The following is a 14076-nucleotide window of genomic DNA, read 5'->3' on the forward strand; positions in this document are numbered from 1 at the left end:
TGCACGCATTTCCTTGACAGGATTCAACAGTGCTCCTGTGGATAGGCCTCCACTGGAATAACAAACTTCAGCATTCCAAACAATACCGTCAGACCAAAACAATACTGTCTGGCTGTACGTAGACACAATGCAGACCATATGTTGAAATAAACAAGAACGTTCATCAGCAGCTCCATATGTTACACATGATAATGAGGTCATAAAGTTACAAGAACATCCAGATCAAATCAACCGTCCATAATCAGAAGTTTTGATACAGACTACTGTATTAGGTTGCAACCTTAATCATGAGACATGTTAATGATGTGCTATTCAAAACAGTGTAGTCAGATGGGTCACAACAGACAGCTTTGAATAATACAATTTAGACAAGCAGAGAAACATTCCCTGCAAATAACAAATGCATGACAGTGATAGTTCATTTGACAGGCGTCGGACAATACATTATTGTTTGTAATCTCATAAAACAGTCAACTTCATCAATGCATGAAAATGACAAAATTATAATTGCATAACCCTTGAAATAGGGCGCTCGTGCTAAGACTGTTTGCAACATGTACGATAATGTTTACACAGAAACCCTTTAAAATTATAGATGAAAACGGATTTGCTTTAAACTGAAATAGATGGAGGCGGATAATGACGCTGTGACCGATGCGATGGCGTTTTAATCCTACCTTTCTGTCCATCGCTTCAAGTTTGATGCTCGCAGTTCACTTGAAGAGGAAAAACACTGAATTACAAGCAGCCAGTGTCCGGCAACTTCTACGTTCTTCCAGACAGATTGGGGGATACTGCCCCCCTCCCCTGGGAATCACTGCTGGATGCTGGCGAGGAAGGCCCCGTGTCTGGGATTTCAGTCGGGCTTTGGCTGCGGTGAGCGCAGCAGACGACGCTGCGCAGGCGCGGGGATCGTCAGACACAAGCGATTCAATGAAGATTTTAAGGGACCGTCGTCAAACTACAGTCAATGGTGGAATGCAGCCTGCAGCCTGTAGATTTCCATAAGCAATTCATTTAACACTAGGGGAGCTGCATTTTCACACTCGAATAGGCCTAACACTGCAAAAAAGAGGTGGATGTTTTTCCATTTTAAAATTAAAGGGTTTCAGCGAGTCTCAAATATATATAGACCTTATTCAGAGTAGAGACATATTTGCTGGAATGAAAACGAGGCTGTGAGGGATAGACTTACAGTCTCTTCAATGGCATGTACTGTATAAAGCTGTATCAAGGTTCAAGATCACATAATTTTCACAACTCGTGTTTTCTGGAGTTTTAAGTCTTCTGAAAGCCATTTGTTTCTTCAGCTGAATGATCAACACCACCACCACCAACAACAAGAGTACAACCCATTGAAGAGAATGTAAAGCCCTGTACACACCACCAGCGACTCTGTACTGTGAAGTCACTAGTGGGTGTTCATACTGCAGTCACTCTAAAGTTATTGGTGGACTGCACAACTGGCCTTAGCTTTAGAAAATCTGATCACAGATGAGATGTGCTGCTAGTAAAACTGAGATTTCTTACTAAATTGGTTCTCTTGCCTCTTTTAGCAGTGCTCATTGCATCAAATTACAAGATGAACGATCAATTAATGTATGAATCAAACTCAGTTTCTGACATGGTTTTCCACACATCATTATATTATATCCATACATGTGGTTACAGACAAATGATAAATACGGTGAAATCCCTACATCATAAATTCTGTCTTAACTGCATTCGGCTCTAGTGTCACAAGAGACGGATGATGAGAGCTCCGCTGTCTTCATTCTCATTGGTAGTCGCTCCTAAATGTTGCTCATCACTTAAATAAAGTTAAACTTTGTCGTGTCACCGAAAGACACTCTGCTCTCAAATTAATAAAATCCTATTGCTTTTTTGCCGGCAGTGTGAACGGGGCTATCCCTCACAGCCTCGTTTTCATTCCTGTCAAAAATTTAATCTGACGCTACTCTGAATAAGGTCCTATTGAAAGCTGAGAGTGAAATTATGCCTACTTAGCAAACCATTTACATTTGTTCATTTACATATATGTATCTGTGATGAGGAGGAGTGCGTGGCTGGGCCATGATGGTGCACGGCCAGCGCAGAATGAGCTGATCAGCGGGAGAGCGAGATAAATGGGAGCCAGAGGCGCCAGTTCAAGAGAGAGAGAGAGACGCACATGGCCGTGCTGCATGTGTGTCTGTGTCCTTATATTTTATGTTGTTTTAAGTTCATTTATATCATTAAAGTTTGTTTATTGTTTAGCCGGTTCCCACCTCCTCCTCTCCCACCTTTGAACTGTTACAGTATCCAAACACAAACTTCTGTAATATTTTCCACAAAAAAAATGTCTTCAAAACTTTGTAAATCATTAATGGAAACATTAATATGTGTAGCAGTAAAGCACTTAAGAAATGACACCAGACACCATTAAATAAAAGAATGATTTAATAGATTATTTCTTCATTTCAAAAGCCTTAGAGTACACAAATTATTTTAATTTTCCCAACATATAAGAGCAGTTCTGCCTGCCCTCCGTAAATACAGTTTAAGTCCGACAGACAGCCTGATGAGCCCCTGCTTGAAACTTAGACAGTCGTAACACCATCATTTTGTATACCCTCTTACAAGCATGCCCCAGTTTCACACTGGCAGCATGCACATGAAAAATATGAAAAAGAGGACAGGCACAATAAGCATCTCTATTTAAAAAAAAAAAAAAAAAATATATATATATATATATATATATATATATATATATATATATATATATATATATATATATATATATAGCATATCTGTGACGCAAGCATAAACTTGGTGCAGATGGCAAAAGTGATGAACAAAAAGACAAACTAAAACCAAATCAAAACAAGACCTCAGAGATGAGTGATTCTCTGAAATCATTGCCTTCAATCAAACTGAAAAGTTCATAAATCCCAGAAGACATTGCCACTGGCCCTGGTTAAGTGAGCAAGTGCAACGTATGTGTATTCGTATGTGTGCAAACAGGTAAATGCCGAATACGAGTGCACACAAATGGCCATCAACGGCGGTATACCCCAAATGCAACAAAACTAAAGAAGATGGTGATGCCCACGAGTGAGGCGGTGGCAGGTGCAGTGAAGAACTGGCGGTACTGGATCTGGAAGTACCAGAGCACAGAGAGCATAAGCACAAACAGAGGCACCATGAGGCTGCCCACATTGAGTGCCACATGCACCTGATCTGCAGCCTGTGCCCCTGCAGGCATTGCCTGTGTGGCATGCTGTGAGATGTGGCAGTGCAAAACACTGTTGTTAGCCAGGTTGAGAGAGGACAGCGTCTGGGTGTCATCCTGTAGGAGCTGACCCTGATAAATCAGACGTACCTGATGTTCCTGTCCAGCAAAGTGAGTCCTGAAAATACAATCAAACACATATGTATGTAATTTATTCACCTAAGACATATAATTTAAATCTGTCAACCATGTTGCTTTGTTGATGCATTTTAAAGCATTATTACACTTTAACTAAAATGATTGAGAACACATTTTGAAAAGCTTGAAATATTTCCCTTCCAATAGATGTTAAAAGGATGGTTCACCCAAAAATGATCATTTTCTCATCATTTACTCACCCTCAACTCATATGACTTTCTTTCTTCTGCGGAACACAAAGTTATTTTTAAGAATGCGCAATTTGTTTTTGTCAATACAATGTAAGTCAATGGGATCCAAAACTTCCAAAAATGCAGCATAGAAGTAATCCACTGACACAACTCAAATGGATTAATCCATGTCTTCTGAAGCAACACAATTACTTTGGGTGAGAAACAGACAAAAGTCCTTATTCACTATAAAGCCCAGAATGCTCAGCCTTTCAAAGTATACTTAATTTGACTGTGCACAAATAAACAGGCAGTTGGTGCATTAGTGCCAAGATGTATATGAGATACTGCACTATTTATTTTCAGAGTTCACACCCATAAAGATGTCTTTATTAGGGATGTCAATCGATAAAAATGTGTAATCTAATTAATTACATGACATGACATTATTTCCTGAGAAAGGCCTTTTTAGGATGCTGTGTGAAGTTAAAAGTAGTGGAAACTTTCAAAATCGCGTCTCAATATTCCTGTATTCTGTTGTGCATCCTCCTTAGTAAGCGGTTCTCATCCTGTGGCTGCGCTGCTTGTGAAGTTTGTTGAGGCATGCTGCCACATATTGAAGTGGCTCGTAAAAACAGATGTACTTCAAGCTTGAATTGCTCGAATGGTAAATTTACGGACACATCAGGGGGCATGATTCATTGCGTTAATTTAACACGTTATTTTTTATATAATTAATCAAACTAAATTAACACATTAAATCGACAGCCCTAGTCTTTATATTCATCCAAACAAACTAGTTATCCAAATGCAGGCATCTCCTGACCTCCTCATACAGGTGCTCTTGACGTACACATCCACTGTTGTTGTTTCTACCTTCGTCTCCTGTTGTTTACTGGCGATTACATCTTCTAGCGCTTCTTTGTGACAGCAACGGCTCCAACGCGAATATTGCCACCTTGTGGACCCACTAATTAGTCCAAATAATTCCAAGAACATGCGCATACAACGCGTTCAGATTATGCGTGGTAAGAAAAATCAGGTGGCACATGTTCAGTGCTCGAGCACTCTGCTGATGAAGAAATTTGCGTCACACGTCCTGTTCGCAGATGCCTAGCGTTTGCATCTAACCGAAGTAGGCCTATACTCTGTGCTTTACTTGTGACATCCGGCTCAATTGGAAATCAGAGAAAATTGAACATCAATGAGACATTGCATTTTTGTTTTCTAGTGTTTACCATCAATCTTTTGGTGTAAGCCTACATTTTAAAAGTGTCCCAAAAAAAATTCAACCTGCAACTTTATCATTTAAACTCACATCTGCATTTTGAAATTAACCCAACTGGGTGTGAAAACTGCTAACCTGGCAACACTGTGACTGGTTTGTGTATAGCATGGAAGTGCGTGAATGAGCCTCTCTCGTGAACACACAAAGACTGCGGATATCATGATTTATAGTGAATAAGGACTTAAATTATGGTCTGTTAAACACCCAAAGCGATCGCATCACTTCAGGAGGCATGCATTAAACCATGAGTCGATGGATTACTTTTATGCTGCCTTTATGTCAGTTTTGGACCCCATTGACAAAAACACCTCTTGCATCCTTTAAAATATTTTCGTTTTTGTTCCGCATAAGAAAGTCATACGAGTTTGAGACAGCATGAGGGTGAGTCAATGTTGAAATTAAAATTATAATTTTTGGGTGAACTCTCCTTTTAAGTGTTCATAGGGAAACATCAGAAGTACAGTTGAAGTCAGAAGTTTACATACACCTTAGCCAAATACATTTTAACTCAGTTTTTCACACTTCCTGACATTTAATCGTAGAAAACATTCTCTGTCTAAGGTCAGTTAGGATCACTACTTTATTTTAAGAATGTGAAATGTCAGGGCCTGGGTAGCTCAGCGAGTATTGACGCTGACTACCACCTCTGGAGTCACGAGTTCAAATTCTGGAGTGCCTCCAGCCAGGTTTCCTAAGCAACCAAATTGGCCCGGTTGCTAGGGAGGGTAGAGTCACATGGGGTAACCTCATCGTGGTCACGATTAGGGGTTCTCGCTCTCAATGAGGCACGTGGTAAGTTGTGCGTGGATCGCGGAGAGTAGCATGAGTCTCCACATGCTGTGAGTCTCCGCGGTGTCATGCACAGCGAGCCACGTGATAAGATGCGCGTATTAACCATCTCAGAAGCGGAGGCAACTGGGACTTGTCCTCTGCCACCCGGATTGAGGTGAGTAACCACGCCACCATGAGGACCTACCAAGTAGTGGGAATTGGGCATTCCAAATTGGGAGAAAAGTGGATAAAAAAAAGAAAAACAAAAGAATGTGAAATGTCAGAATAATAGTAGAGAGAATGATTTATTTCAGCTTTTATTTCTTTCATTACATTCCCAGTGGGTCAGAAGTTTACATACACTTTGTTAGTATTTGGAGGCATTGCCTTTAAATTGCTTAACTTGTGTCAAACATTTTGGGTAGCCTTCCACAAGCTTCTCACAATAAGTTGCTGGAATTTTGGTCCATTCCTCCAGACAGAACTGGTGTACCTGAGTCAGGTTTTTAGGCCTCCTTGCTCGCACATGCTTTTTCAGTTCTGCCAACAAATTTTCTATCGGACTGAGGTCAAGGCTTTGTGATGGCCACTCCAATACCTTGACTTTGTTGTCCTTTTTGCCACAACTTTGGAGGTATGCTTGGGGTCCATTTGGAAGACCCATTTGCAACAGAGTTTTAACTTCCTGGCTAATGTCTTGAGATGTTGCTTTAATATATCCACATAATTTTCCTTCCTCATGATGCCATCTATTTTGTGCAGTCCCTCCTGCAGCAATGCACCCCCACAACATGATGCTGCCACCCCCATGCTTTTCACGGTTGGACTGGTGTTCTTCGGCTTGCAAGCCCACTTTTTTTCCTCCAAACATAATGATGGTCATTATGGCCTAACAGTTCAATTTTTGTTTCATCAGACCAGAGGACATTTCTCCAAAAAGTAAGATCTTTGTCCCCATGTGCACTTGTAAACTGTAGTTTTGGAGCATTGGCTTCTTCCTTGTTGAGCAGCCTTTCAGGTTATGTTGATATAGGACTCGTTTTACTGTGGATATAGATACTTGTCTACCTGTTTCTTCCAGCATCTTCACAAGGTCCTTTGCTGTTGTTCTGGGATTGATTTGCACTTTTCGCACCAAACTACGTTCATCTCTAGGTGACAGAATGTGTCTCTTTCCTGAGCGGTATGATGGCTGCATGGTCCCATGGTGTTTATACGTGCATACTATTGTTTGTACAGATTAACGTGGTACCTTCAGGCATTTGGAAATTGCTCCCAAGGATGAACCAGACTTGTGGAGATCCACAATTTGTTTTCTGAGGGTCTAGGCTGATATCTTTTGATTTTCCCATAGTGTCAAGCAAAGAGGCACTGAGTTTGAAGGTAGGCCTTAAAATACATCCACAGGTACACCTCCAATTAGCCTATCAGCCTAATTGGCTAACTGCCTAAAGGCTTGACATCATTTTCTGGAATTTTCCAAGCTGCTTTAAGGCACAGTTAACTTGGTGTATGTAAACGTCTGACCCACTGGAATTGTGATATAGTCAATTAAAAGTGAAACAATCTGCCTGTAAACAATTGTTGGAAAAATTACTCATGTCATGCACAAAGTAGATGTCCTAAAAGACTTGCCAAAACTATAGTTTGCTAATATGAAATCTGTGGAGGGGTTAAAAAATGAGTTTGAATGACTTCAACCAAAGTGTATGTAAACTTCTGACTTCAACTGTATCTTAAAGCTGAAGTATGTAACATTTTCAGGGTTAAAATACTTTCTCCTATCCCATCTATTAGTAAGCCAGTAGGTTAATTTTCTCAAAAACTGTAAGCAATTTGTTTCTGTGGCACTATGAAAATTGCTCTGTTTGTTTCGAGCAACCCACTTAGACCCACCCCAACAACATTACTCAACCAATGGCATGAGTTGGGGGAGGGACTATCTCTTTGTTTGACCAACAGCAGATGGAGGGCGTATTCAGAAAGCTGTTTTTAAAACAAGCCCTGCATCTCAAACCGGACCCTATCCACCCTAAACAGCATCCGAGATTAGAATTAGGGTGTCCCAAATCATAGTATATAGAAATGAGTCTCCAAAGTTGGCCAGACAGTCTAGTTTTTCTGGTAAATTTTCAAAGTGTGGATCTGTGAACGCTTTTTCAGCTAATATTGCCCACAGTCTCTTGCCAGACAGAAGAGAAGTTCGACCGTTCGCTTCAGAACTACAATTGTCATACGAGAAAAACTACAAACGTGGTGGTGAGACCGATGGTGCATCATCGCTTCATGTTTTTACAACATAAAACAACATTAAACATTATGTGAATTTGGTTGAATGCTTGAAGAGAAACTTTTCTCGTCGGACGAAGACCATGATCAGCTCATTATATTATGAGCGATCAAGTGGCTCAATTTACATTGATCAGAAAAGGTTTGATTAAAAATCCTCATCTTACCATCATGCATTCTTTTATGTCCATCTGCTGTATTTGTACTGCTTATTGTAGATGCTGAACCAAATGAACACAATTGTCTGTTCTCATTAAATTTTAGTCATTTATTAGATCACTGAAATATAGTGGAGGTCTGATTCTCTTTCAGGATACTGTAGTAATGATGTAAACAGAATTTGCCACTGCCAAAATAAAAAAATTAATAAAGTGATCCAGCACAATGACATTCAAGTGTTCTGTCTTCCTGACTTAGTACAACATTAAAGTGAAGTAGATAATGCAAGATTTTTACTTTAGTTGATGATGAATTATAAGATCACATCTTTAACTTGAAATATAACTGTTATCTGTGTTTAGGGCTGGAACAACTAATCAATAAAATCGATAATTATCAATAATGGAAATCATCAACATGAGTTTCATTATTGATTAGTTGGATATGTGCAATGAGCGCAAAGAAGCTCCATCAGTGATGTTACTTAATAGCCCAGTGAAAAATGTGCTGCATGATGAAATTCGTTTGGAAAACAACAGAGACAAAGTGAAGCAGAAAAAACACGACCCAAGTTGTCCAGCGCACGAGAGCACTTTGGAAACGCTTCAAAGAAGATCAAAATAAGTATACAGTTTAATGTGGACCGGTTACTGCTTCAGCGAGCACACGTATCCATGTCAATCAAACCGATTGCAATGGAGAAAGGGAGTGCAATCATTTGCAGTTTAGTAACCTTGCAACATCCACGATTTCAGTTTCAATGAAATCAATTGAGCAGCATTAATGAATATCACACTGGTGTCTCAAAGGTCACGGTGTGCTGATTTTTAATGTGTTTTAGATTATTTCTGCTCATGCAAGCGCATGTAATACAATGAGACTTTTCAGCAAGACAGTGAATTTGCACTGCATTTATATGATTGTACTATTTTAAAGAGTATAAAATGCTGAATATAATGTATAATAATGCTAAGGGTCCTGATATTTGATAGTCCTGATAATGCTAAATGTAATGTCTGATTTCACCATTAAATTTATACCATGGCAAACATTATTTCACTGGATAAGCATACACATATTTTTGAAAAGAATAGTTTAGAAACATGTTATCAATAGTGACAATACTATTTTAAAACCTACAATATTAATTTAAAATACATAAATTGTATGTAATCAGTGACAGTCAAGCATATGTATCTAACATAATTATGTATTTTTCAGTTGTGCAGAATTATTAATATTTCTATTCTGGAGTCACCATTGCCCTCTGATGGGTTCATTGTTAAACCCACTCCACCCCCGATGGATCATTTTACTCTTTAATGAACAGTACTTTTTGTTAAGTTTTACAAGTAAAGGAACTGTTATGCATATGTCCTGAAAGTAATAATAATAATAAATTCTAACTTAAATTTTCATGATTCAGGCTTTGTTCAAAGTTTTGTGAGAGTATAGAATCGTGAATTCAGTACTGTAAATCGAACCAAATCCTTACACCCTTTATCATTTCCATTATTTTAAAAATCATATTTTAATAAAATACAGGAAATAAATTTTTGGGTATATCTGATTAATCGAAGAAATAATCGAAGATTAATTGATTATCAAAATAATCATTAGTTGCAGCCCTATCTGTGTTATATTTCATCTGCATCAACAATGAAAAGAGAAAAGTATAGGAAAAGAGTTAACTTTGGTTTGCCCTTAACTACACTTTACTACATGCATGATTACATGAAAACATCAGCGGCTCTCCACGCAAAAAACCCCGCAACAATGCGCTGTTTCTTCTCCAGTACGGTAGGAAGCATTGAAAGGTGTCGTACATGAAATGCAATAAAGAATACTGAATGAATAATAGTAAAATGAAATGAATAACATGCATGTCATGATAACTGTAACAGGATGATTGACAGGTCAGTGTACGTAACAGATACACGTGACTGAGTGGTCTTTGGTTTCAAGATGTGATTTTATGACGTGATAGTATGTCCCAAAACTTGCACAGTTTTTTGCTACACACTAAAGAGTAGACACTTCTCAATCACAAAAAGAATGCACACTTGAAGGGCATACTATAAGTAGGCAAATTGGGACGCAGCAAAAGTTTATTTTTGCAATTCCATTTGGAGGCGCTAGTGGCAGAGAAATTACATACTTCAGCTTTATGTATAAAAAAAAAAATAAAAAAAATAAAAAAAAAACTATTTTGTAAAACTCTTCTGCATTAAGTTCCATTTTTAAAAACAGAATAAAAGCCCATTACAAATCATAGAACAGTGTTGGTGCAATGTTTTTATCACACATCCACACAAACTGTTTTACCAATGAATAACTTTCTATGACTGAAACTCTCCTATCAGACCTTTCTATTAACATAAGGGTGCATTCATCTACTGCAAACACCATGTAGACTCTCACAGAGTAAATGCCTCGTATTTCCAGTAGATGAAGAACCCTTCTGTTGTCGTTCTGTCTAATTGTAATCTAATAGAATGTTAAACACAATGTCTAAAAAATGTTCACTGCTTGCAAGGATGGCTAATTTTGTCTCACGAGGCTCATGAAGGTATTTTTTGGTTCTTTTTTCTGATTGAAGCATGATGCTACACAGTGCATAGGAAGAAGTGATGTCAGAACAAAAGGTCCCTGGCCAGTAACCGTGTGTGGGCTGTTGTTGCAGACATTTTCTTGGCAGAAGCTTTCTTTAAGATTTCAAATAGACTGACATAAGAATGTACTGTATATGCTGCCTAGTGACAGTTCAGCAGGTAGCCAAGACTACAATTTATATACAAAAATCAAATAAATACAAAACTCTTGAATGGCCACTAGACAAATACAATCTAATTTTGAGGGTGAAAACCGAACACTTCAAAGTACAGTGTGTAATTTTGGCATCAACGGAATTTCAAAAATAATGACTGTTTACCAATCACTGCTTCATCTGCCATTAGTCGAGCCAAACACAAGTCTTGCCCAATCTCTTACCATTGGTTTGAACTAATAATGCTATGTCGGGCGGATCGGGTTGCTCAAACAGAGCAATGCTTTGAAAGTGCCACAGAGCCACAGTGTTTACACTTTTCTGGGAAATTAACCTACGAATGGTTCACTTATAGTTGTCTCTCCATATTAGGCTGGAATAAGAGAAAATATTTTAAGATAAGAAAATGACTTCACCCTAATACAAACAAAAGTAACATACAACGCTTTGAGTGCCATGGGTACCTTATCTTTAACAGAAGCACATTTAATTCCAAAATTAACTTCACATTTTCAGTCACTTACCTTTTAAGATATCCAATCGTATCTTGAGGATTCACTTGCGCTGTCCTCTCTGTATCATTCAAGAACTTCAGCCTGAGCACCATGTTTCTTTGGGTGTCGTGTGGTGCATCTTCGGCCAAAGGCTGTGTGGCACTTGGGACACTGGCTGAAGGCTGAGACGAGGGACCTGCTGCATCTCGATGTCTCAACCCATCCCGCCCAATCCCTCCTTCCTCCAAGAGGCCTGCCTCACCTCCTCCAGTCCTACTACCATCTGGGGTCTGTCCCTCCGCTCCCGCTTCTGTTCCAGGCTCACTCTTGTCACTCTCACTGACGCCACCGGGCGATGAGTCTGTGTTACCCGGAGGGAGAGGCTCCTGGCTGTCAGTCTCTGTAGAGGGGGCGGTCCCTGGGCTAGGTGAGATGAGGTGTTCGGGGGGTTCAACAGTGTGAGTGGAGGCCCAGGCCAGAACCAGGACGAGCACCAGGAACACTACTCCAAAGAGCAGGGTGACCTCATCACCCACCCCCTCTATTAGAGTCATCCTGGTCTGCTGTGTCCTGGACTAAGGCAACTTCAGACTAGGCACCTACAGCACATGTTCACAATCACTAGTTACATTCCTGGTGAGAAGATTTATTCCTCTGTCAAATACAGGGTATGCATTATGTATCATTAAAGATGACATGACTTGAATGAAGAGATCCTAAAGGGATAGTTCACCCAAAAATGGTAATTCTCTCATCATTTACTCACCCTCATGCCATCCCAGATGTGTATGACTTACTTTCTTCTGCTGAACACTAACTAAGCCCTGTTGGTCCATTCAGTGCAAGTGAATGGTGGCCAAAACTTTGTAACTCCAAAAAGCACACAAAGGCAGCATAAAACATTGTGTGTGGACATTTATAGTAAAAAAAAATGACTTAAATATTGATCTGTTTCACACCCGCACAGATCGTAACCTCACCTTTGGAAGACATGGATTTAATCAATGGAGTCTGGATTACTTTTGTGCTGCTTTTATGTGCTTTTTGGAGCTTCAAAGTTCTTGTCACCATTCACTTGCCATTTATGGACCAACAGAGCTGAGATATCCTTCTAAAAATCTTTGTTTGTGCTCTGCAGAAGATCCAAAGTCATACACAACTGGGATGGCATGAGGGTGAGTAAATGATGAGAGAATTTTCATTTTTGGGAGAACTATCCCTTTAAAGGAGCACCAAGAAAATGGATAGTCAGACAGGCCATCACACAGATAGGCAAGAAAGAGAAGGAGGGGGCTACTTAAAGCAGAATACAGGCCTTATGCATGTTTGTTTACATATATTTATTTACTTTTAATTTAAAAAAGTTTTGGCCTATCTGAAAATTCCATCAATGTAAGCCTATGGGCTTTTTTAAATTACTGATCGCCTGGTTCGGAAAAACCTATGTCCAATATAGTTAGAAATAACAGAACAGACTGAAAGTGTGTACGGAGAGTGGGTGTAGCTTGAAAGCTGTAGGATGAGTTGCATTTATTCATTTTGGTCTTTGTTTAGGGATTTTGAAAAAAATAATAATAATAATAATAAGACAATAAGAATAACATAGAACAGGCCAGCATAAATACGCATGAAGCATATCCAGCTGGATCATCCATAAATTTATTTGTAAATACAGTTTTTTCTCCAGACCACAATTGGGTAAGCAGAAAGAGTTTTTATGTAATCCTTTAAACTGTTACACGCCTAAGCTGCAACCTTTGAACACAAAGGTACTGTGAAGTGGTCCTGCATTTTCCCCTCTTTAACTGTGAACGTCAGCATGTTTCAGGCCGTATCTCAGGCTGCATGATAACAGGTACTTTCATTATGTATGCAGTCCACTGCATAGTATACTTCCAAAGAGGGCAAAACAGGCTTACCAGTCCAGAACACTGAAATACTTTTATACTAAGTTACAGATAACAGATATTTCCAAACAGATATTTCGGCACAACGCGCGCCAGATACAAAACTAACGCAGATATTTTAAAGAAAACCCAATTATCTACATTTCCCAAATTCAGTGAATGTCGATAGGTGTAATCATTTACACGAACAATTGAATTTACACGTCAAACCCTTAGAACTTACTGAAAAAGTTACTTGATTGAACAGGAAACGGAAAAAACAGATGTAAACAGCCACGTAGCCGACACACATAGCAAAACTTTTTTTTTTTTTTAAGTAAATTCTTATTTAAATCCGACAATCCTAGACTTCTCTGAAACCACAAGTCTTTGGTCAAGAGCAACCGGTCTGTGAAATGTGAGACAGGTAAGCGCTCGCGCACTGCTCACCGCTACAGCCACGAAAAGAGCTCGCGAGCAGCCGACTCGCGCTCAACACCGATGGTTATTTAGTTACGTCTTAACTGGACGAGCCTCCAAGGTGAGTCGATTTGTAACTGTACAAAACTTGTATGGGTTTCCGGAAAAATACTTACAGTTGACATATCACATCGTATGAAGGTCCATTATTAGCACCGTTCATCGGCAGCGCTTCCTGATCACTTGCAGAACAGAGCAGTGCAAAAATGACTACTTCCGGTAAAAAATAAATAAATAAATAAATAAATAAATGACACGTCAAAATAAAGGTACACTGGCTTGACACTAATCTAACCATAAATTAACTGTTTATTTTTTGGAATCACCGATAAATTACACGTAAATGAAAAAATGATAACTTTA

At 39.1% G+C, this 14076-nt stretch overlaps 2 protein-coding genes across 4 annotated transcripts in view; both read right to left on the reverse strand.

Annotated features, from left to right (window-relative positions):
• LOC127441427 (SWI/SNF-related matrix-associated actin-dependent regulator of chromatin subfamily D member 3-like) overlaps positions 1–947 on the reverse strand; it is a 31608-nt gene extending 30661 nt beyond the window's left edge. The window contains exon 1 of one of the 3 annotated variants that reach the window (XM_051698854.1): positions 678–947. In XM_051698854.1, the coding sequence (XP_051554814.1) occupies positions 678–689 (12 nt within the window). In that variant the 5' untranslated portion in view covers positions 690–947. The remainder of the gene's footprint in view (positions 1–677) is intronic. The other 2 variants (XM_051698855.1, XM_051698856.1) reach the window with 2 other exon arrangements.
• A 1474-nt stretch (positions 948–2421) lies between these two features.
• On the reverse strand, positions 2422–13927 carry LOC127441431 (transmembrane and ubiquitin-like domain-containing protein 1). The gene is made up of 3 exons (XM_051698863.1): positions 13830–13927; positions 11378–11946; positions 2422–3389 (listed from the first exon to the last, which is right to left on the reverse strand). Exons 2-3 carry the CDS (start codon positions 11899–11901, stop codon positions 3038–3040), a joined length of 876 nt encoding a protein of 291 aa, XP_051554823.1. The 5' UTR covers positions 11902–11946; positions 13830–13927; the 3' UTR covers positions 2422–3037.
• Positions 13928–14076: the final 149 nt, after the last annotated feature.

Source organism: Myxocyprinus asiaticus, chromosome 5 (genome assembly GCF_019703515.2).
Source record: "Myxocyprinus asiaticus isolate MX2 ecotype Aquarium Trade chromosome 5, UBuf_Myxa_2, whole genome shotgun sequence".
Taxonomy (NCBI): domain Eukaryota; kingdom Metazoa; phylum Chordata; class Actinopteri; order Cypriniformes; family Catostomidae; genus Myxocyprinus; species Myxocyprinus asiaticus.

What these genes read in the sequence shown, in the direction of transcription:
- LOC127441431 (XM_051698863.1), bottom strand. Translation starts at nt 11,901, where the DNA reads ATGACTCTAATAGAGGGGGTGGGTGATGAGGTCACCCTGCTCTTTGGA. An exon ending in ACGATTGGATATCTTAAAAG is followed by an intron (nt 3,390 to 11,377) that starts GTAAGTGACTGA and finishes TTGTATTTTCAG; the next exon opens with GACTCACTTTGCTGGACAGG.